This window comes from Halichoerus grypus, chromosome 10, assembly GCF_964656455.1.
Source record: "Halichoerus grypus chromosome 10, mHalGry1.hap1.1, whole genome shotgun sequence".
Taxonomy (NCBI): domain Eukaryota; kingdom Metazoa; phylum Chordata; class Mammalia; order Carnivora; family Phocidae; genus Halichoerus; species Halichoerus grypus.
In genome coordinates this window covers 125,065,054-125,087,777 of record NC_135721.1, presented here as the reverse complement: position 1 = coordinate 125,087,777, position 22,724 = coordinate 125,065,054, and the positions used below count along the sequence as shown (strand labels likewise).

Genomic DNA, 22,724 nt, shown 5'->3' with positions numbered 1-22,724 from the left:
CATAAGCATGATTTTGTAGACCTTGTTTCGGCTGTGTGTGTGTGTGTGTTTGTGTGTCCTGGGGTGCTATCTGAAATGTATTTTTTGTGGGTACTGGGCAAAAAGGAAAACTGGTAGCTTAAGTTAATTGTTTGGGACAAAATTAATGTTGGGCCAACAGAACGAGCGTCCCAGCAGCTCTGCTGCCATGTCACTTCCTTGGGGAGGCAGTCCCAGAATTCTGTACCCCGCCCTCACCGCAGACCACACCTGGCTCTCAAATACACGCTGCGGTACCACCTCCAAAACTCTCACGGCAAGTCTAATGGTCTATTTGTTTGCTGCCTTCCTCCCTTACTGGACCGTAAGTGCTGGGAGGCCAGGCGCCGAGTCGTTTGTGTTCACAGCTGTCTCCTAACGGAAGTGCCTCCCAAAGGACAGGGTCCGGCAGAGGGTTTTACTGCACACATGTGGTTCCAATACCTACTTTACCCCTTGTTGTTCATGGGACACCAAGTAGATCACTTCATCTCTTTTCGTCCCTCCACCTCCGTTTATTCGTCTGTAAAATGGGAACCATCATGCCCACTCCGCCTAATTCACAGGGCTGGCTATTCGTTCCGACGACCCAGATCAGTCCTTAACACAAAATCAGTTGAATGGGTTTCCTTCCCACGTTGATAGTCTTTGCTTCCTGACAATTGCTGACAGTCATGATTCACACGTGTCCCAGTGTTATCTATTGTTATGTAACAACCACCCTGAACTTAGTGACAAAAACCAACAACCCATGTTATAATGCTCATGGATTGTGTTAGGAAGTGGAATGGGACGGTGGGGATGGATGTCTTTGCTCCACGATGTCTTGGGCCTCAGCGGGCAGTGATTCAAGCAGCTGGGGGCTGGAATCCGGGGGTTTCTTCACTGACATGTCTGATGTCTGAGCTGAGATATCACATCTGAACTGTTGACCAAAGTACTTATACATGGCTGCTTTTGTGGCTTGAACTTCTTGTAGCATCTGGGTACCGAGAAAGGGCATCCCCAAAGCAAGCAGGAGAATGGAGTAGAAACTGGTGGTCTTTTAAGACCTAGTCTCAAAGTCACACAGCATTGCTTCTGTCATGCCCTATTTGTTGAAGAAGTCACAAGTCCACCTAGATCCAAGGGAAGGGAACACAGACCCTACCTCCCATGGAAGCAATGACAAACAATCCAGACCATTATTAGAAACTTCCACAATGTGTCTAGGCCCCCAGCAATATGTGTTGAATGAATGAATGCATGAGTAGTAAACGAATGAATGTGTGAGTGAACAAGTCAGTGGCTATCTTGTTCATTGTCATATCCCCAGCATCCAGCATGGAGCAGGTGCTCTGTGGGTGTTCATTGAGTGACTGAGGGAGCAGAGCCTCTCCTACGCCACCAGCCAGCATCACCCTCCCTCCCACTCTAGGAATCACATGCCCATGACTGGGGGCATCTGGGCTGGGCACTGAGCTGAAGGAAATCGTGTACAGAGTACAAAGGACAAAGGCTCCAAGGCAGGAAGGTCCTTGCCATGTACATTAGCTTTCCCAGGCCGCCGTCACAAAGCACCACAAACCGGGGGGCTTAAAATAACAGAAGTTTATTCTCTCACAGTTTCTGGAGGCTAGAAGTTGGCAGTCCCGGTGTCCACAAGGCCATGCTCTTCTGCAGCTCAAGGGAAGAACGTTCCCTTGCCTCTCCCCAGCTTTTTCCCTGGCCCGTCGCTGCCGCACTCCAATCTCTGCCTCTGTCTTCCCGTGGCTTCTCCTCTGTGTCTGAATCTCCCTCTCTTTTCTCTTATGACGACATCAGACATTGGATTTAGGGCCACCCTAATCCAGGATGACCTCATTTTCACTAATGACACATGCAAAGACCCTATGTCCAAATAAGGTCACTTTCGGGGTTCTGGGTAGACATGAACTTTGGGGGGACACTATCCAACCATCACACCATGTTAAACAGATGGAAGGATGGAGGCTCTAGCTGAGGCATCATGAGTAAGAGGGGGAGGTGGGGAGGGGCCGCATCCTGCAGGGCATTCTGGGGCTTGTGGAAAGAGTTTGGATTCATTTCAAGTGCAAAACAATGCCACTGAAGGGTGTCAGCGGGAGAGTGGCTTACATTTTTAAGAGCTCACTTGATACTGTATGAAGAATGGGCCATAGAGTAAAGAGCAAGAACATAGCAGAGAACCTGGGAAGCGACTGCAGTTGTCCTATCAAGAGGTTCGGGATGGAGGAAAATGCCAGTCCAGGGCGTAGTGGTGAAAGGTGCATTAATTTGAGGTACGTTTTGGAGGTAGAACTGAGAGACTTCCTTAAGTATTGGATGTCAGCAGTGAGGGAGAGAGAGACATGATTCCTGAATATTTGGTTTTAACAAACGGGTGGAGGTTTAGCAATCGGTGGCATTACCAAGATGCCTTTACTAAGATGAGGAAGACTAGAGATGAGGTAGGGTATGGGAAAATAAAGAATGCCACTTGAGATGTACTTAGTTCATTGCCAAGTACTGCCCTTTGCTGCTGGCAAGTGAACAGCTCAATTAGGCAGGAGAGAGAGCTGAGTTGGCAGGCTTAGAGGGAGAGAAGCCCAAGGAGCCGCTTGCATTTAATATGGCTAAAAGGATTGCTCTGGACCACACTCAGGGAGGAGGAGGAAAGACTGGGGAGGAGGAACCTGGGCTTAACTGGCATTTGGTGCCTTGGAAAGAGCTGAGTAAGGGACGGCTGGGGTGGGGACAAGGATTCTTCTGAGATTCTTCTCCGGCTGTGCTCTATCATTTCTACCTGGGTGATACACACACTATGGCCGATTTGAATCATCGTCCTCCTCCCCAGATCACTTCCTCCCCACTCCTGAGCCAAAACCCTTGAGTCATCCCACTTCTGTCCCCTTCTCCCTTCCGATCCAAACAGTTAGTGATGGGAGAAAGCCTCCTTTCATCTCCACTCCTATCTCTTGCTGGACCATTGCTTCAGCCTCTCGCTGACCTGCCTTCAGCCTCTCCTGCTCGCCTCCGTTTCTCCACAGACTGCTCACATCGGAGGGCACCTGTGGGGTAGTCACTGTGTACATGAACTTTGGAGTGAAACTAGATCTGGAGTCAGTATTCACCCCACCACTCCTAAAGTGTGACCTTAGCGGAGTTATTTATTAGAACTACAACTTGTCTGTGTTTGCCCAGGACTGCCCCAGTTTTAGTATTTAAAGTTCCAGGTCCTGGCAAAAACCCTATTTATATTTATAAATTATTAATGATATATCTTTCTATTTCGTGTAGGTTTTGTTTTCGCATCTGTGAAATAGGACCTACAGTCGGACTTAAGCTGCAGCATTGTTCGGGTGATCGTTAGGAAGCGTAGAAAGTGCTTGCACTTCCAAGCCTAAAATAAATGCTGTCTACTTAAAAATATCTTCCACACAGCGTTCCATTCTTTTTCCTCACAGAGCTCCTTACAATTTGGAATTCTATAGCTATTTGAAATGGTATAGCTACTTGTGGCTGATAAATACTGTGGTCTTCCTCACCAGATTCTGAATAGGCAGATCCCATGAAGGCAGGGACCGTGTTGGGCTTTTTCACTCTTGTTTCCCAGAGCCTAGAACAGTGCCTGGAACACAGCAGGTATCCAGAAATAATTGTTGGGTGACTAAATGATGGATAACGAACAAAGACTAGCTTTAATTTTAACACTCAAGACCCTCTGCTGTGATTTGGCTTCCAGTTTGAAGAAGGCTTGAGGTGTGGATTGTGACTTATTGGGGTTCTTTGTTGGCAACACAAAGTGTCTCTGAATAGCTACATAAAAAAGGAATTTGTTGGAGTTGGTAAGAACCAGAACCAGGATAACTCCAGAGATCTACACAACAGGAATGGGCAATTGCTTCAAGGCTTCCATATCAGACAGACTCGGCTCCACCTAGGCCAGGAGTGGGATGGGCAACTTACTGGCCCATCATTCAATGGCTGCCATTGACAGTTGTATAGGTTTGGCACTGCTCAATTTCAGCAGGTGCTATTCAGCAATCTAAATGGATGAATCCTCTGGAGTTGTGCAGTGTGCCTATGCAAGTGTATGTGGCAGACCTTAATGGAAGTGTGGTAGTTCTCCTGAGGAAAAATGAAGTGATGTTAAGGTAGTATGGATGTAAGGAGGACCAAGAAAACCAACAGATGTCCACCACAGATTAGATGACCAGTTAACAGCAGATGGCAAGATGGCAGAAAGAATGATTTGAGGAAAGACAGAAGTTACTGAGACATTAAGGAAATTTCTAAAAAGAAAAATACTTAACATCAAAAATAAAAATTCTGTATCAACCTGAACCTGTACCTATAAGTAGTGAACATTTAATATTTTCAATTCCAGGGCTTATCTCAATGAAGATCTATTTGTATGTGTGTGTATATTCTATTCTCTCTCTCTACACAGACACACACATTTGAAATTCAAATTAATAGGCCAAGAATGCCTTTATACTTCCATTTCACTTTGTCTATCTTTCATACATAAAATGGAAAAATCATCCATTTTACTTATTCATAGAAAAAATATATATATGCACAAGGGAAAGTCCCTCTTCCTCCTAAATAATCTCATGGATTACCATTGTTAATTTTGGAGCATATCTTTCTAAATTTTATCTAAATGAATACCTACTTAAATGTGCATATCTTTATCTAAACATGTATATGTAAAAGATAAAATTATGCTTCATATATGTGTTTGCCTATTGTTTTATTTAAGAGTATATCATACTTTTTTTTATTACTACACTCCCCACTGATAAATTTTCTTTCAGCATGAATTCTTGGATAGATAATGTCTGAATTCCACAATGCTTTCACACATTCAACATGTTTATATGGATCCACCCAAATAGGTGAAGTCTTTCCTGTATTGGTTGCATTCTTCTGATTGCTCCCCTACGAAATCTCAGATATAAAGAAGGCTTTCTCACATTTAGAATGTTTGCAGCGTTATTCCCCAGTGTGTTTTCTGATGCTCAGAGGGGAAAAACAGTAGAAAGAATAAGATAAACGGCTCTGGTGCTCTCTAGGGAAGTTTAGGAGGAAGATAAAGATTTTGGAATCATTAACATGTGGGTGGACATTTCATAGTCTGTAATCTTCGCTTCTCAGCTATAGTCTTCGATGAAGTTAATAGGCAACTTTTTTTCTTGTATTAATGGTTCATAGCAATTCATCAAGCCCGGTAATCAAACAGACGCTCCTTGAAGAATTCCTAAGCAGGCGGCGGGGACCGCGGCGCCTTATGGGAAATGTAGTTCAAAAAGGCGCCGACCGCCCCTTGGGGAACCCTGGGAAGGGCGGCCCGGGGCCTGCTTCTGCGCGTGTGCTGATCCTGGCGTTCTGCCTGGCGCTGTTTCTTATTCTCCAGGTTCTTCCGGGGGCGCGTCCCGCAGTCTCCAGTTGCTCGGGTTCCACGCTCACCTGTACTTGGTGCAAAGTGGAAGCGCAGCGGTGCAACCGCGAGTTAGAAGAAGGACTGGCAGGGGGCTCCGGGCCCTCGGGGGTCGGAGGGAAGGGCGGGGCGGAGCTGGCCCCGGTCCGCGGAGGGTGGACGCGCGCTCTCCTCCATCCCTCGGGAGGGAGTCACCCAGCGGCTTTCCGCTGGTCCCGGAGAAGAGCGGCGAGAGCCAGGCTGGCCTCCTGTCCCGCAGGCCTCAGGGCGGGCGCTCTCTGCAGCCTTTCTTTGCCTGAAGAAGGTGCTTTGTGAGGGTGAAAGGTTTGTGCATCCAAATGGCTAACGTCTGATTCCAGAAGTTTCGCTGATGCACTTGGATCTGCAGCCTGCCGGGCTGGGTTGAAACGTGCTAGAGGGCAGCAGGGAAGTGAGCAAATATTCATTATGAGAAATAAATACTATTATTATTATGTTAGTTATTTTACACTAAGTATTTGTTAGGAGAAAGATGCGAGCTGCAGTTGAAGGGAAGGGCCAGGGTGCAGAATTGCCTGGACGAGAAAGAGTTCAGTGAGGGGCTTGAGGGTCGGGGCGGAGATGTCGGCAGCATTGCATTAGGTTTTAAGAGCGTGATGTTTGGGTTCAGATCAGGTCCTGTCACAAAACAGCACTGCATCCCTGGGCATGTTATTTAGACTAATCATGTTTCCTCGCCTGTAAAATGAGCATAGTAATCATATTTGCCTCACAAGGGTTGTTCCGAGGTAAAATGATCCGAGGGTCAAGCCAAAAATATAGTATGTCCTGGATAAGTATTCCCTGCTATCATTTTACAAAGAATTTTAGACATTTCATTCAATCCTCCCAACCAAGCTGTGGGGACAGCATTACTTCCCCTGTTGGTGCACATTTAAAAACCTCATTTGCAGAAAGCTAAAGTGAATGGATTGAGTTTTCAAACTAGGTCTATTTTACTCCTGGTCTCATGATCTCTGTAGTCCGCGTTTTCCTCTACCTACACCCATTGAGTTTTCTCTGGCACAGTGACTTGTCCTGTGTGTGTCCTAAGAAGCAATTGTGCCATATGTTTTGATAGACCGTTTGACTTGTTTTCCTTAGGTCACAAGGCGTAATTGAGGCTTCTAGGCTCTTCCTGCTCCTGAAGCATCGTCTCACTTTTCAGCAGCCCTGATTAGATTCTAGAAAAAGTCCAGCTCACCAGGCACTTGACCCTTGGGAGTCCAAGTGTAGGTTCCAGCTAATGGAAATGTGGCTCCAAGGTCCAGGATGAAACAAAACCATTCCTGTGAAGTAAAAAGCAGCAGTCCCCAGGAACAGAAATCCCACCTGGGAGAACATATTCCTGAACGGAAACCTCTCCCTAGAATTTCAGTGTGGAAGCAGAAGAATCCTTGAAAGGAACGTATTCAAGTTACTGGGCAGAATTTTCCTCTCCAGTGTGAGCAAAGTCTGGATGATAACACCATATCAGAGACTGTGGATATTGTAGCTCAGCAAAACTTTTAGTTCAACTTTCAAAAGAAGGGAAAGGGCAGGGTGCTGATGGGACAGGAAAAGACGCTTCCCTGAAGTATTTGTGGGGGTGTGGGTTGGAGGGAAGGGGTACCAGCCATAGCTAAGGAAGTAATTTCTCATCACTTTCCAAGCACATATGTGTCATTCCCTGTAATCTCCACTCTTTCTGTTTATTCTTAGCCACTCAAACCACATCCACCACCAAACCTGGGATTCATCAAATGTCCCCCTTGTAGAATCACAAGTGGAGGTAAAGAGAAGGTTTTTTAAAACTGTGTAACTTTGCTTTATTTTAAAATTAGGACTCAGGAGGCCAATATCTTCTTCAGTTATGCAGTTTGCTAGTGATAGCCAAGAACTGAATTCACATCTCGGTTTCCAGGTCAGGGCTCTGTCCTCTGCCACATTTAAGTTAAAACAAGTTTCTTAGCAAAAGATCCTCTGGTGAAACTGCATCTGAGGGAGGCCAGACAAAAAGGCAAACATCTTAAAGCACATGCATTCCTTTCTGAGCTTCTCCTGGATTCTCTGCTCTCAAATGGCTAAAAAATATTAGTAGGAAAATAGGTAAATGACATAATTTCAACATTTTCTGTGCCAATAAGTATTGTAATCCTAGTATTATTCTTAATGTTGGAATCATGTTCCAAACTTTGTATATCCTGAATTTTATTGATCCAATCTATTACTGCACTCAGGTTAGTTTTAATTTTTTCCAAGGCCTAAGTTGACAGTAATTCCATAAAAAAAAAAAATTGTTTATATTCACTCAGTAAGAAAAGTTCTCTATTATCATTTCAGAATTACAAATGGACAAGTGGATATTCCTTCACCGGATTGGTCATAAGACCATTTTCTTGATAGGTAATCCTAAGAGCTGCTGAGTTAGCCAGACGTCTCATGATTATATTCCTCTTCTTCCTTACCCAGGTCTGGTATCCCAACTCCTGGCCCTTTCTCAAGAGCATCCGAAAATGAACAAATCCCAGGTAAGTTGTTTAGGGATTTAGTTCCCACATTTTACAGTGGATTTCAAAGACATTTCTAGTAATGTTCATTCAAATGAAATGGTAGAAATATGTAAAATAAAGCATCAGAAAAAAGAGTATCAGATCACTGCCGGAAAAATTGACATAAATATACAGAAATCATATGTTCCTATAGACTTATCCAGAAGGGCCCAGACAATATGAGATAGGTCTTACATTGGCTATTTGAATGGTTTTCCTGTCATTTATATCTAAACATTTTCTTAGATGATCTTTGAATAAATGACACAGGGGCCAGTCTTGCCAAGAACATAGTGAAAGAAATGCAGTGGGTTTCCCGTGACTTTCATATGCAGGCAAAGCTCGGTTATTGGAGGGGACCAATTCATTGTCCTCTGAGTAGACACCATTCAGATGATTCTCTATGATCCAGGGATACAAATGAGAATAAATGGATCACCTATTCATCAAATAGTGTCCTATAACTATTTCTTTCAGCTCTACTTTTGAAACAGGTTGTAGAGGGAACAATTCAGTCTTCTATCCTGTGGGTAAAACTTCCTCACTTGCTGGTCTCACTTCAACTCACTTCATGCAGTCTTGGATCTGCCCCCGCCTCCCCCCCCCCCACCATGCTCCCATGGATCTGTCCTGGTAAAACTTAGCAGTAGCCTAAATATTTCCAAACCTAATGGGTATTTTCCAGTCTGTGCTTTACTGAACTCTGTGTTGCATTTGACAGTATGGCCATCCCCTCCCTGACATGCACCTCTGATGATCTCTGATATCATCCACATGGTTCTCTTCCTGGCTCTCTTTATATCTTTTATAGAATCTTCTTCCCTACATTACTAGCCCATTATTGTTCCTGGGTTTTTTTCATCCCCTTTGTGGTTTTGACATGCAGCTTTTTATGCTCCGAAGTCTTTTTCCACCTCAGCTTGAGACTTGCTGAGCATCTCTATAAGCACGTCCAGAAGGCCTTTGGAGTCCTCATGTTCAAAATGGAAATAACATTTCCAGTCTTTTCAGTTTGCTTCTTCCTCTTCATTCCCTATCAGTGCCCCTACTATCTGGAAGGTTAGACAGGCCAGATAATGGGGCCCAGCTCAAGCTCTCCTTTTCCTCACCTCCTATATCCAGTTATCAAGTCTTGCGAATGTTGTCTTGTAAACGTTTCTGGAATTTGTTCTTTGTCCTCCATCCCCTCTTCCCCTGCCTCAGTTTTTCTCTCCTGGATTATCATAATTCTCCGTTTGCCTGCCTCCTTCCCTTCCCTACGAGAAGACTTGTTCACGCTGAGTGATCCCCCTAAAATGCCAATCTAGTCACGTCTCTTAATACAGAAATTGCTGCAGTGGTTCCACACCATTCCCAGGCTCTTTCGGTCATTGGTATGACTGATAAGGCTATTCATGTCATGACCTGTTTTTTCTTCTTTTTAATTCCTACCACTACGAACCTTTCATTCCACAGCCACATATCGATCAAGCCAGGATATGCCAAACACTATGCACGGCACGATGCTCTTGATACAGCTTGAATAAAAGAGATCTTGTCCCTGTCCTCGGGGAGCTCAGAAGCTGGGGAAGGAGCTAGACATTACACAGACAACACAAAGCATGGGGAGGGGTTCTCACCACCGTCAGACCCAGGACACTTTCTATAATGTCTCTTAGGACACAAACCTCATGTTCACCCATCTCCTTTATCTCTCCGTCAATACTCCACCCATGCCGGGCTGCCCCTCCTATAGACCCGGATAAAACAACACAGGAAGTGGGGTATCTGGCCTCCTCGGGGAGATATCCTGGAACCAGACAATGCAGCCCGGAAGTGTGGGCAAGTTAACTCATCTCGGGGTGAACCTTGACTGAAGGGAAGTGGGAAATGAGAAGCAAGTGGACAGATACGTTTTCTCTCCTTTCACTGTTCTACGTACTATCCATGTGGCCCTTGTGGAGAGGTCCCACGCGTTGGCTGAATGCTCCTGCTCAGAGACCTGCTGCCTGTCTGGGCGTGTAGTGAAGTGGTGGGCAGGGTGGTGCTGCCTGTCACCCCTCGTTGCTTACGTCCTTTCTTTCCACCCTCACTGCTCTGGCTGGAGCCCCCCATATAAGAGTCAGCTCTGTTTCCTAGACATCCTAGCTAAAACCCATCTTCCCTTCATCTTATTTTGGAAATCATGGGTAATAGAACCTACTTGCATAATTTTTAAAAATCAGTAAAATTCTCTGATGTAAAGGGATAAAAGCAAACTAATTGAATTAATTAATTAAAAAAGGAGTTAGTATGTATTTTAGTATGGAACACTCACATACAACTATACTAAGTCAGAGAGGTAGTCTGATGTGTGTACCTGTAGGTAGAATCACTGTGAATGTGACAGTTAAAAATTCCCACAGATGTGGGTGCGATGTTTCATGATTCAAGTCCCGTGAGCAGGATGGCCATTAGCAGTATTTTTCAAAAGAAGTGGAAATCCCTGAAGTTCCAATCTGAACTAAATACAGTGTTCCCTGTATAAAAAGTATAAAAATACTGTGTGTTCAAATGTAAAATGGAGTATGGTAATAGGCTCAGATCTTTTTTTTTTAAGATTTTATTTATTTAGACTTACAAAAGAATTAGAAATATCATACACAAAGCACGCATACCCTTCACTCTGCTTCTCCTGATCTTTGAAAACCACAGCACAGCGATCAAAACCAGGGAAATTACATTAATACAGTGCTACTCTCCATCTTACTGAAATTTTGCCAGTTGTCTCAGGAATGTCCTTTTCAGCTCAGGGATCCAACCTAGGCTCCCCCATTGCATTTGGTTGTCATGTCTCCTTAGCCTCCTGCAATCTCGAACAGTCTTTCTCTGTCTCTCGTGACCTTGACACTTTACTGGCCAGTCGTTTTCTTGGGTTCATTCTAGCCTTTTCTTTTTCTTATTTATAACCTCTTTGTCTGACAGGGAGAAACCTGGCTGTCACAGTCTACATTATATTTACTTATTTGCTCATTCAAGTGTACACATGAGGTTGTTAAAGAATCGCTGATCCACACCCCATGTGAAAAACGAATTTCCCAACTAGAATGTCACTGCATACAGTTCTTTAGCCTTATACAATGTAGTCAAAACCCTCTTCTCCAAAGTTGCTTACTTTCTTTCTCAAACCCCTTCACTGTAGTTACTTAATTTTATTATAGTTAGGTTCATTTGTTACTGTTTATATTCCATATGGGGCCTCGATTCCACATCCTGGTTGATTATATTTATTTTGGGGGTGTGTGCTATCACCATAGTTCTAAGAATCAGAACTATATGGAAAGATATACTTAGAAAACTGTCACCTCTCCCCATCCATCTCCCCATTCCTGCTCCTCTATTCTTCCCATCTGTTCCCACCTACCTCTGGAAGGTAACCCATTCATTGGTTTCCGGTTTATCTTTTTGTTTATCTTTCTTACACACAAGTGGCTACATGTACAGTTGACCTTTGAACAACAGGGATTTGAACTGTGTGGATCCACTTATATGCAGTTTTTTAAAAAATTTTATTATGTTAGTCACCATACAGTACATCATTAGTTTTTGATGTGGTGATCCACGATCCATTGTTTTCGCATAACATCCAGTGCTCCATGCAGAGTTTTTTTTTTTATAAACACAGCACGGTATTATAAATGTATTTTCTCTTCCTTACATTTCTTAATAACATTTTTTTTCTCTAGGTTAGTTTATTTTATTCAAGGATACAGTATAAAATACATATAACATACAAAGTATGTGTTAATCAGCCGTTTATGTAATCAGTAAGGCTCTGGATGAACAGTGGGCTATTAGTAGTTAAGTTTTTGGGGAGAGTCAAAAGTTACACATGGATTTTCGATTGTGCAGGGGATGAGTGCCCCTAATTCCCACGTTGTTCAAGGGTCAGCTGTACATTTTCTTATATCCCCTTCTTTCTTATATTAAAGGTAGCATACTATAGATATTCTTCCACACTTTGCTTTCTTTACTTAACAATATAGCCCGAAAATCACTCCGTATTGGTTCATAGAGGTCTTCTCTGTTATTTACGCCTTCAGTGTGGCTTTTGCTACCACTCTGTCTTCTCCGTCTTCTGAGCTCAGAACCAAATATCCAGCTGGACATCTCTACTTGTATGCTCCACAGACCCAAGCGTAACATTCTAAATAGCAATGCACTAGCTTTCTGTGGTCAGTTCTTTTTTGGTTTTGTCTTCCTAATCTCAGCATACAGTACTACCAGCTGATCATGCAAAATAATCTGGACATTACATTTCCCACAACCAGTTAGAGGCCAAATCCCCTTGTTCCTCATCGTGTAGGGTCTATTCCCTCCTTCCCACCCCCACTAGAACTACCCATGGGCATGACTCACAGTGCGGTCCTAGCTTTCTTTCCCTCTAGTTTGACCTTTAAGCCATTTGCCATTTTTCTAGGGTTGGGGACAGCACACATTGTTTCAAAGGGCCACATGGTCTCTGTCACATCCACTCAACACAGTCACTGTGGTGTGAAGGCAGGTTGGTAATGTGTCGACCAATGGGCATGGCCTAATTTGGCTCCCAGTGGGCTGGATTTGACCCACAGACTGTAGTTTGCTGACCCCTGTGCTCTAGAGCATTGCTTCTAAAATATAAATTTGATCATAAGACTCCAGTTCTTGCTAACAAATATCTCTATGGATTTCCACTATTCACAACAGCAGTCTCCAAAGTGAAGGGTAGGGAGCACCCCAAGAATCCAATGGGATTCTATTCACCTTGGATTGAACATATTCTTTCAGAGATCAGTTTCATCCAAGGACCTGACTGTGGACTTCACCCGGGAGGAGTGGCAGCAACTGTGTCCTGCTCGGAGGCTCCTGGACAGGGCTGTGATTCTGGAAAACTACAGACAGCTGGTCTCCGTGGGTGAGTGCAGCTTCCCTGTTTAGCTCCCAAGAGCATGCATTTGCTCTGTGTCACAAAAACATGTTGAATTTAATTATTTAGCCTTGAGCATCAGGAAGAAAGATGATTTAGGCAGTAGAACTGTGTGTGTGTATCCACTGCCCCTCCCAACCTTCCTCCAAATGTTCTAGCTTTATTGATGAATTGCTGGGCATCCTCATCACGTAGCTTCTAAAGCTGTGCTCTCTTCATCCTTCAGAGTCCCTGAAGTCCAAAGAGCTTGGTCCAAGTTCTGTGTTATTTCCCATTAACAGGGTATCATGTTAGCAAACCAGATGTGATCTTCAAACTGGGGCAAGGAGAAGAGCCATGGATAGTGGAGGAATTCTCAGGTCAGAACTACCCAGGTGAGTAACTGATCAGAGTAGGTGGAAACCAGTGGAAAGGAGAGTTCCAAAGCCGTTACTGATCATAGTTGGCATCTTTGTAATGTTTCTCAGGAATCTCTTTTTATAGGCCCCAGACCTTGGGAGGTAATGGAGGATTAGATCATTGTCATGCTGCAGATACATAAAACATCATCCCCAAATAAATGTACTCTTCTCTTTAATTGAAAAATTTATAAAGATTTTTGCCACTAAGTTACGTATCCCCGGAACCCAGTCCCTCCTTCACCGTACCTTGCACATTATTTCTGTGGCATTCTCTGTTGCCTACCTGACCACCCCCCCACTGGCCATTGTCATAGACTTGTTGTATATTCAGACATTCATAGATCCATCTTGAGAGAAATAAATCTTGGGGCGCCTGGGTGGCTCAGTCGGTGAAGCGTCCGACTTTTGATTTCAGCTCAGGTCATGATCTCTGGGTTGTGAGATCAAGCTCCACGTTGGGCTCCGCGCTCTGCACAGAGTCTGCCTAAGATTCTCTCTGTCCTTTTGCCCCTCCCCGCCTCTAAAAAAGAAAAAGAAATCTTGCTTGATTTACATGATCTGACTAGTTACTTTCCATTTTTCTCTCTATCCTTTAACTGAGAAATTGCAGTTTCACTTTCCATTCTCAGCCCCACGAGGGTGGGGACTATGGTGAGGCAAACAAGGTATCTCGGGCACAAATTTAAGAAAACACTCACTCTCTCAGGGTCATGCACGTGCTCTAGACGTCATGCTTGCCTCACCGTAGTCCCCGCCCTGCTCAGCCCACATTCTCCTTTTAATTTGTGCAAATTCCAGAGTTCCCGTGTCACTGCCAAAATTTCAGATTCACACCTGCTTTTTGTTTCTTTGTCCTACTGACAAGGGTCAGTGAGGTCTGTGTGTCCAGGTCTCACTGTCTCCCTGTCTTCTCCAAGTGCTTCCTCGACTCCTGCCTATCTTACTCAGGCCTCTGTCAGCCTTACCCGCAGTTTGCTTTGTGCTCACTGTTCCCTGTGACTGTCTTACTTATTCTGTGCCAAAGGTAGTTTCCTCTTCCCTTCACCCTATGAAACAGGCTGGGGGGTTGAGTGGGGGTTTGGTTTTGGTTTGGTTTTTGGTTTTGTTTTCCCCTAAATCAACCACAGAGGAGATTTTGCCCTTGAAATGTCCTTAATTCTGGGAGGCTGGGCCTGAAGTCGAATCCCCCACTGCAAGGCAGTTGTAACTCTCATTTCATAGCAAATGTGTAAGGGCTCACAAGTTATTGTTAATTGTGCTCTTTCCTAGAAGTTGGTGATGTCTTAGAGAAAGACAAGGAAATCCAAAGCAGCATTTGAGGCAAATTTTATGCCTCAATAATAAAACACTGATTACAGAAAGAAATAATGTATTTGGGAAAACATTTAATCTGGGCATGAATATTGTTCCCTCAAGAAAAATATCCTACAAATATGATCCCTGTGGAGCCAATTTGAAAACTAATTCAGAAGTAATTGTTGTGATGAAAAGCTATTTAAAAATTTTTTTAAATTGTTTGTTTTTAAGATTTTATTTATTTATTTGAGACAGAGAGGGAGAGAGAACACAAGTGTTGGGGAGGGGCAGAGGGAGAGGCAGACTCCTCACTAAGCAAAGAGCCCGATGTGGAGCTCGATCCCAGGACCCCGAGATCATGACCCAAGTGGAAGGCAGATGCCTAAGCAACTGAGCCACCCAGGCACCCCTGAAAAGCTATTTTAAAAAGATTCCTGATGAATACAGTGGCTATAGGAAACTACCACTCTAAGTGTGAGAAAAGTCATTCTGGAGTAAAAAAACAAAACAAAACAAAAACCACAAATATGATCCAGTTAGGAAAGCCAAAAGTCAAAATGAAGACTTTATTCTGCACCAGAACATTCAGACTTTGAAATAACAACCTCTTGACTGTCATAAATGGGGGGAAACCTTCTTCAGAAGGGCAGCTCATTACACAGAAGAGGGTGTGTGCAGAAAGGAAATCAAATGAATGCAGTGAATGTAGCAAAACCTTTTCTAAGAAGCCCACCCTAGTTGTACATAGAGAACTCATACAGGGGAGAAACCCTATGAATGTAGTCAATGTGGAAAATTTCTGTGTGCTAAATTGGCCTTCATTGCACATCAGATAACTCACAGAGGAGAGAAATCTTCCATATGTAATGAATGTGGGACATTTCTCTGTCATAAGTCCACTCTCACTATACATCAGAGAACTCACATAGGAGAGAAACATGGTGTGTTTAATAAATGTGGTAGAACATTCATGGTGAAGTCAGACCGCAACAAACATAAGAGAACACACACAAAGGAGAATCTCTTTGAGTGTAATGAACATGGGGATGCCATCAGCAAAAACTCACACCTTGTTGAACACGGAAGAGACCGTACGCGTGTGTTGAATGTGTGAGAACCTGTGCCAGAAGTCAGCCCTCACTCACCATCAGAGGACACACACAGGAGAGAGACCCGAGGAGTGTAACAAATGTGGGAAAACCTTCTCCCAGAAGTTCTCCTTCATTGAATATCAGTGAACTCACACTGGGGAGAAACTACATGGTTGTAACAAATGTGGGAAATCCTCCTGCCGTAAGTCAGCCTTCAGAGTACATCGGAGAATTCACACAGGAGAGAAACCCTATGAATGGAGTGAATGTGGAAAAACCTACCGTCGGCTGAGGACTCTTACTGAACATCAGAAAATACACATAGGGGAGAAACCCTATGAATGTAATAAATGCAAGAGAACATTGTGCCACAAATCAAACTTCCTTTTACATCAGAAAGCTCCTAAGGGGTAAATTCCGGAGAAGCAATGACCAACAAAGTAACACATCAAATAATTTACAGAATGCTAAAGCCTTATAAAAATGCACAGAGGAGCGAAATCTTATAAATGCAATTAATGTGAGACATTTTTCTGCCATATATCAGCCCTTATTACAACATCAGAGAACTCACACAGGAGAGAAGTAGAGTGTGTTTAATCCATGTGGTGAAACATTCGGTGTGAGTTATTAAAACATTCCACAATCAGACTTTATGCCAAGTGCGCCTCCCTTTTAAAATAATGAAACATTATTTAAGTGAAATTAGTCAAGTCTTCTCCACTCTGTTACTTGACAATATATGTGATGAGGTGTGAGGATCTAACCTTATTTCATTACAAATCGGTATCAATTGTTCCTACGATAATTAATTTACAATCTTTCAATTTATGGTGTTTTCAGTGCTCAGATTAGACAGGTTGGTTTTGTCTTCCCGGACTCCTTAGCCTTTTAGTAACAGATTCTTACCCCTTTATCTGCAGAGGCGCCAACTAAGAGGACTTCCTGGTACTCCACCCCCCAGGCCCCACAGTGGGAATGCCACAGGTAAGCATTTGATAAAGCCGAGCTCACCAAAGCCCTCGTGGGACTTTTGTGATGAGAGAGAGACACAGGACAGCTAATATGTGATCCTGAAGCTCCCTGCAGCCAAGTCAAGAAAAGAGCAATTGCAGTAGGAAAAGAACAATGCAGAGAGAAGCAGATTTGAGTAGTAAAGAGAATGCTGATGGTGTTTGAATCCAGAAAGGGTTGGTCCCCCTGGTGTTGGTGTTGCTTGGTATCCACTCACCCCTATTCTGTCAGTGGTTTGAATATGTCAACAGACAGGGTTCCTGTTTCTGTTTCTTTTTTCTAATAAATGTGTTCATTGAAGTGTTCTTTAGAATTCGCTTACCAAATTCTGAGGGGAAAAAAAGGCCTCTGTAATGCCAATTAGAATTACGTTGGATGTATACATGCAGGAAGGCAGGATTGCCATTAAGTTAGTAGGAGATGTTTTTCCTTCAAATCCTCATGTCCATGAGTGGGATTTTTCCCTAAGCCCGTTCCTGGCCTCTGCCACATTGTGCATTCTGCCCCAGGGAAGATGAAGCGGGTTTATCCAAGTGGTAAAATTGGCATATGTATACATCCGCAGGTGTGTAGGCATGTATTATGAATATGTACATATATGTAAATGTACGTGTGTCTATATGTGTGTGTGTTGCTCTTTTTTTTGAAACTTACTCATAGTTACTTCAAAGCCTTGGTTGCTATTGAGAATGGATTTTATTATCTTTCACTTTAAAACTATATTCTTGGGGTGCCCAGGTGGCTCAGTTGGTTAAACATCTGACTCTTGATCTCAGCTTGGGTCTTAATATCAGGGTCATGAGTTTGAGCCCCACACTGGGCTCCATGCTGGGCATGGGGCCTACCTAAAAAAAACAAAAAAACTATATTCTTTATTGATGGAATTTTTTTCTTAAATTGTACCAAAGTTGTCTATATTTTCCCCTCAGTTCTAGTACTTTCTTGCTTTGTATGTTTCAGAAATTTTCATGTGCTAAAGGTCTGCATGTTAGCTGTCTGTCCAGTTATGCCTTCTGCTTCCCTGCTTGCTTTGGGTTCTGTGGCAACACAAGATTCTGCCCATTACTGTATTGTTTTTCTTTATTGTTTATATTTAACATTATACAGATGGAAAAACTATGTGTTGGGAAGAATGTTTTTCAAATCTGATAGAAACGGTAAATCTACAAATCCAAGAAATTCACTGAACCCCAAGCAGGGTAAAAACAAAACCACAAGGCACATCAAAGTCAAATTTCAAGACATGTAAAAATCAAAGCCAAATTTAATAAAGAGAAAAATTTTTAAAGTAGCCAAAGGCAAAAAAAGGACATTGCATGGAGGGTATATTTGTTTTCTACGGGGGGCATAACAAGTACCATAAACTGGGTGGTTTGGAACAACAGAAATCTATTGTACCACAGTTCTGAAGTCTAGAAGTCTGAGGACGAGGGATTGCAGGGCCTTGCTCCCTTCTGAAGGTTCTTGGGAAGAGTGTGCCCCAGGCCTCTCTCCTGCATTCTGGTAGTTCCGTGGCTCATGAGAGCATCACCCAGTCTTCATGTGGCATTCTCCCTTCCTGCACGTCTCTGTCCAAATTTCCCCTTTATGTAAAGATACTAGTCGCATTGGACCAGGGCCCACTCTACTCCAGTATGACCTCATCTTAACTAATTAAGCTGCAAATAAGGTCACATCCTGAGGTGTTGGGGGTTAGTGCTTCAACCCATAACGCAGGGTAATATTAGTTATCTATTGCTGTGTAACGAATTGCCCCAAACTTCGCAACTTAAAGACAGCAACCAACATTGATTATCTCACTGAGTTTCTGTAGTTCAGGAATCTGGAAGCAACGGAGGTGGTTCTGGCTCAGGGTCTTTCATGAGTTAGCCATCAAGATGTTGATCAGAGTCACAGTCATTTCCAGACTTGACTGGGGCTGAAGGGTGCACTTCCAACATGGCTCCCTTGCATGGCTGTTAGCTGGAGGCCTCCGTTCTTCGTCACTTGACCTCTTCATAGAGCTTCTTTAGTGGCCTCACCACATGATGACTGGCAATCCCCAGAGTGAGGGACCCAAGAGAGAGCAAGGCAGAAGCCACAGTTTCCCTTTAGCCTGGCTGTGGAAGTGATAACTATCATAATCCCCGTGCTGTATTGGTCACACAGACCCACCTTGATATTAGGTGGGAGGGGACCCCACAAAGGCAGGAAAGCAGGAGGTGGGGACTACTGGGGCCATCTTAGAGGCTGGCTACCACAGGTAATCACAGCATAAATGGAGTGGTTTCAAGAACGATGGCAGGAGACACACGGGGAGCAATGAATACAAACAACTCTTTCAAGAAGTTGTACTAAAGGTAAGAGAAGTGGCCTGGTAGCTCGAGGGAGGGGTGTACTGGGGAAGGTAGAGCAGCCTGTCTACTGACGCATGCCAGCAAGGAGAGCCAGCAGATGAGCCACAACATATGTGAGCTACAGAAGCCTTTCTGAGCAAAAAACCCAAATGACAGCTGCTATGATGTGAATGCATCCTCCCCAAATTTATATGCTGAATCCTTGCCCACAAACGTGATGGTATTAGGGAGTAGGGCCTTTGGGAGATAATGTGGGATCCGTGTTCCTACGGAAGAGACCCCCTGGGATCGAGCCCCGTGTCTGTTGCCCTGCTCAGTGAGGAGTCTGCTTCTCCCTCTCCCTCTGCCCCTCCCCCCCACTCGTGCTCATTCTCTCTCTCTCACCTCTCAAATAAATAAATAAAATCTTTTTAAAAAAACTTAAAAATTTTCAGAAAAAGAAAGAGACCCCCACAGAGACCCTTCTCCCCTTCCACCATGTGAGGGCACAGTGGGGAGGCCCCAGCTGTGAACCAGGAAGAGAGCCCTCACCAGAAGAACCTTCATCTTGGACTTCTCAGCCTCCAGAACTTGGAGAAATAAATTTCTGTGGCTTGTAAGCTACCCAGTCTGTGACATTGTGTCACAGCGGCTCAAATGGACTCTGATAACTACTTCTCCACCTCCACCCTTCCAAATTTCACCTAAGACCTCACTGGAAATGTACAGGGAAGGGAATTCTGGGGAATATAGCTCAGCCAAGCCAACGTGACACATTACAAAGTCATCACACTCCCCTGTCCTCTTCAAGGTAGGAACAGTGGACACTTCCCCCTGTTGCTAGCCCTGTGTGTCCCCCACCATCCTTGTCAGTTTCCCCCAGCCCTGCCCACACTTGTAAAGAATCTCTACATCCCATTTTCTTTCATGCCTTTTGAATGCACTGCTTCCTAACAGGACTGATTGCATATTTGGTGCCAGAAGTGGCCCCAGGAAACAGACTGTCAGAATGGAAATAATAAGATCCTGGAGTGGCAGAGGCCAGGTGTCAGCATCCAACCCTTGGAGACACAGTGGACAGTGATCATAACATGCCTTAGGGCAGAGTGGTAATCAGAGGATTTTGGCCTGCTGGTGACGGCTAATTGGTCATGGAGACTCGAATATGGGCAGCCTTCTAAGGTATAGCTTGACATACAAGTGGAAAATGTCTGGGTCTCCCGGACAGAAGCCTGATGAGTGATTATAGTGGAGATTCACTGTACCTTCTTCAGTTCCCAAACCTAAGTCCACTCCTAGGCCCAAAGTAGCTTCAGGGAGGACCTTTGAATAAGGGCCTGCAATGTACCCATAGGAGACAGTGTGAGTCTTCCTCCAGGCCTTCCTAGAGGGAGCTGTGGTTATTTACCAGCGTAACTATGCCCTGGAGGAAGGGAAATACTCGGACCTCCAAGGGTCATTAGGTGTTGGCTCCAATATAATGCTAATTCTTTGATTCCCAAACACCGCCATGTCAGAGTAGGGACTTCTGTAATGGTCACGAGACAGATGGAGTTTGGGCCTGAGTCTACCCCGCAAAGGATTTATTTCCATCAGTTGAACCACAGGCCCATCCTGTGGTTATTTCCTCAGAATGTGTAATAGAGACAGACTTAGCAGCCGGCAGATTTCCTGTCTATGAAGGTATTACATGGATACTCTTGTAGCCCATGATAATCTAGTTTGCTAATTTTTAAATTTAGACCCTCCCCCCCGAATCCCCAAATCGTCTGAGAGGTAGCAACTGATTTCATGTAAATATCCAACATTGCTTGTATGGTGTACACAGATTACAGTATGCTGTGTACTTACTCCAATTTTGCATTCTGTGCAAGATGAATGGTCTTCACAGAGATAATTCAATCTTTAATAAAGTTAAAACATTCATCTAATAGTAATTATCATTGACTGGCTTTTGACCTCATCTTGGTTATATCTGCAAAGGTTTTATTCCTAAATAAGGTCACATTTGCAGGTACCAGGGTGTGAGAGAATAGAAAAGATGTATATTGATTTCTGCTCCCAGTTCCTGGCACAGAGCTCCCAAATCCTTTAGAGTCTCATAGCTGACAGTGGTGTCTTTTCTTTTAATGAGGGGGCTCTTGGTGGGCTCCTGGTTGGGGGATAGTCACCAGAAAGACTAAGCCATGGTTAGAAGCTTGGAATTTTCAGCCCACACCCCATTCTCCAGAGAGGGGAGAGGGGCTGAAAATTGAGTTAATGATCCATCATGCCTACACAATGAGGCCTCCTTAAAAATCCCAATCGCATGGGCTTTGGAGACCTTCCAGGTTGATGAACATATGGGGGTGCTGGGAGAGTGGTGCCCCCGGAAAGGACATGGAAGCCCCATACCTCTTCTCTCACATACTTGGTCCTACACCTCTCTTCCAGTAGGATGTTCATCTGTACCCTTTGTTATTTTTTTATTTTTTTATTTTTATTTTTTTTTTAAAGATTTTATTTATTTATTTGAGAGAGAGCACATGAGAGCAGGGAGGGTCAGAGGGAGAAGCAGACTCCCTGCTGAGCAGGGAGCCCGATGTGGGACTCGATCCCGGGACTCCAGGATCATGACCTGAGCCGAAGGCAGTCGCTTAACCAACTGAGCCACCCAGGCGCCCCTGTACCCTTTGTTATTTTTTTATAATAAACTGGTAAGCAGCAGTAAACTTTTCCTGGGTTTTATGATCTGTGCTACCAAATTAATCAAACTGTAGAAGGGGCCATAGACCTCTGATTTATAGCTGATGGGTCAGCACACGTGACAAGCTGGACTTGTGATTGGCACGGGGGGGGGCAGTCCTGTGGGACTGAGCCCTTGACCCATAGGATCTGACACTATCTTATCTCCAAGTAAATAGCATCAGAATTGAGCTAAATTATAGGACACCTGGCTCACGTCACAGAATTGCTTGGTGTGGGAGCCCTTCCTCCCCCCACAGCTGGTGTCAGAAGTGTCATGAGTGTGGTAGTCGTGTGAGAGTAATGGAGAAACCCCCTGCACATGGGGGTTAAGACTTAAACCTAAGTCAACCCACAAACAGATTATATCCTCAAATGTGTGACGATGAAAACTCAATGTAAATAAGGATTTAATGAGTAAAAACAAAAACATTAGCTGTATATACACTAGGTTAGTGTTCAGATGACATTTTAAGCTTAAATACAAGCATTTATAATTTCTCCCTTCTTTATCATACCAACAACTCCAGTTACTTAAATGATATAAATATCTCATATGGTTTTGTTATTAAAATCCAGTTGGAAATAAACAGAAAATAAAAATTTGTGCTGGAATTCTTACAGTGTCTTAAATAGGCTAACTTTTGCATAATGGCTAGCCTTTTATTTTTTCTTTTTCATATAATTGGAGAATTATGGCTTATAATTAGTGGTAGCCCCCAGGAAACATGGCAGCAGATCCAAAGAATAGATGTTAAGAATTTTTTATTGAGATCTAGGTTTCTATTGAGTCTAGTGATGGCAGATTTGGAGTTCTAGACTTTTCAGAACAAGCTGTTCTAATCTGTTCTATGAAGCTTCTTTCTTTTCTCTTCTTCTAATACAGACTTTAGAATTATCAATTTGACCCTGATAGGAGCCATGTTGGAAATCTTAAGATTTGAAACACATGAAATAGTTCCTGTTTAGT

At 43.7% G+C, this 22,724-nt stretch overlaps 1 protein-coding gene and 1 pseudogene across 2 annotated transcripts; both read left to right on the top strand.

Moving 5' to 3' along the window:
* Nucleotides 1-5,339: 5,339 nt before the first annotated feature.
* On the top strand, nucleotides 5,340-21,916 carry LOC118521267 (zinc finger protein 334). Of its 2 annotated transcripts, XR_013442072.1 has the most exons (8): nucleotides 5,340-5,764; nucleotides 7,160-7,229; nucleotides 7,910-7,968; nucleotides 12,775-12,901; nucleotides 13,195-13,287; nucleotides 16,625-16,688; nucleotides 19,486-19,841; nucleotides 19,988-21,916. XR_013442072.1 is itself a non-coding variant. In XM_078057256.1 (7 exons), the coding sequence occupies exons 3-7, from the start codon at nucleotides 7,954-7,956 to the stop codon at nucleotides 19,532-19,534; spliced, it is 348 nt and encodes a 115-aa protein (XP_077913382.1). In that variant the 5' UTR covers nucleotides 5,340-5,764; nucleotides 7,160-7,229; nucleotides 7,910-7,953; the 3' UTR covers nucleotides 19,535-21,916. The 2 variants fall into 2 exon arrangements, 1 of the variants encoding a protein (XP_077913382.1); XM_078057256.1 differs by having other exon boundaries at nucleotides 19,486-21,916.
* On the top strand, nucleotides 15,048-16,115 carry LOC144379318 (uncharacterized; annotated as a pseudogene).
* Nucleotides 21,917-22,724: the final 808 nt, after the last annotated feature.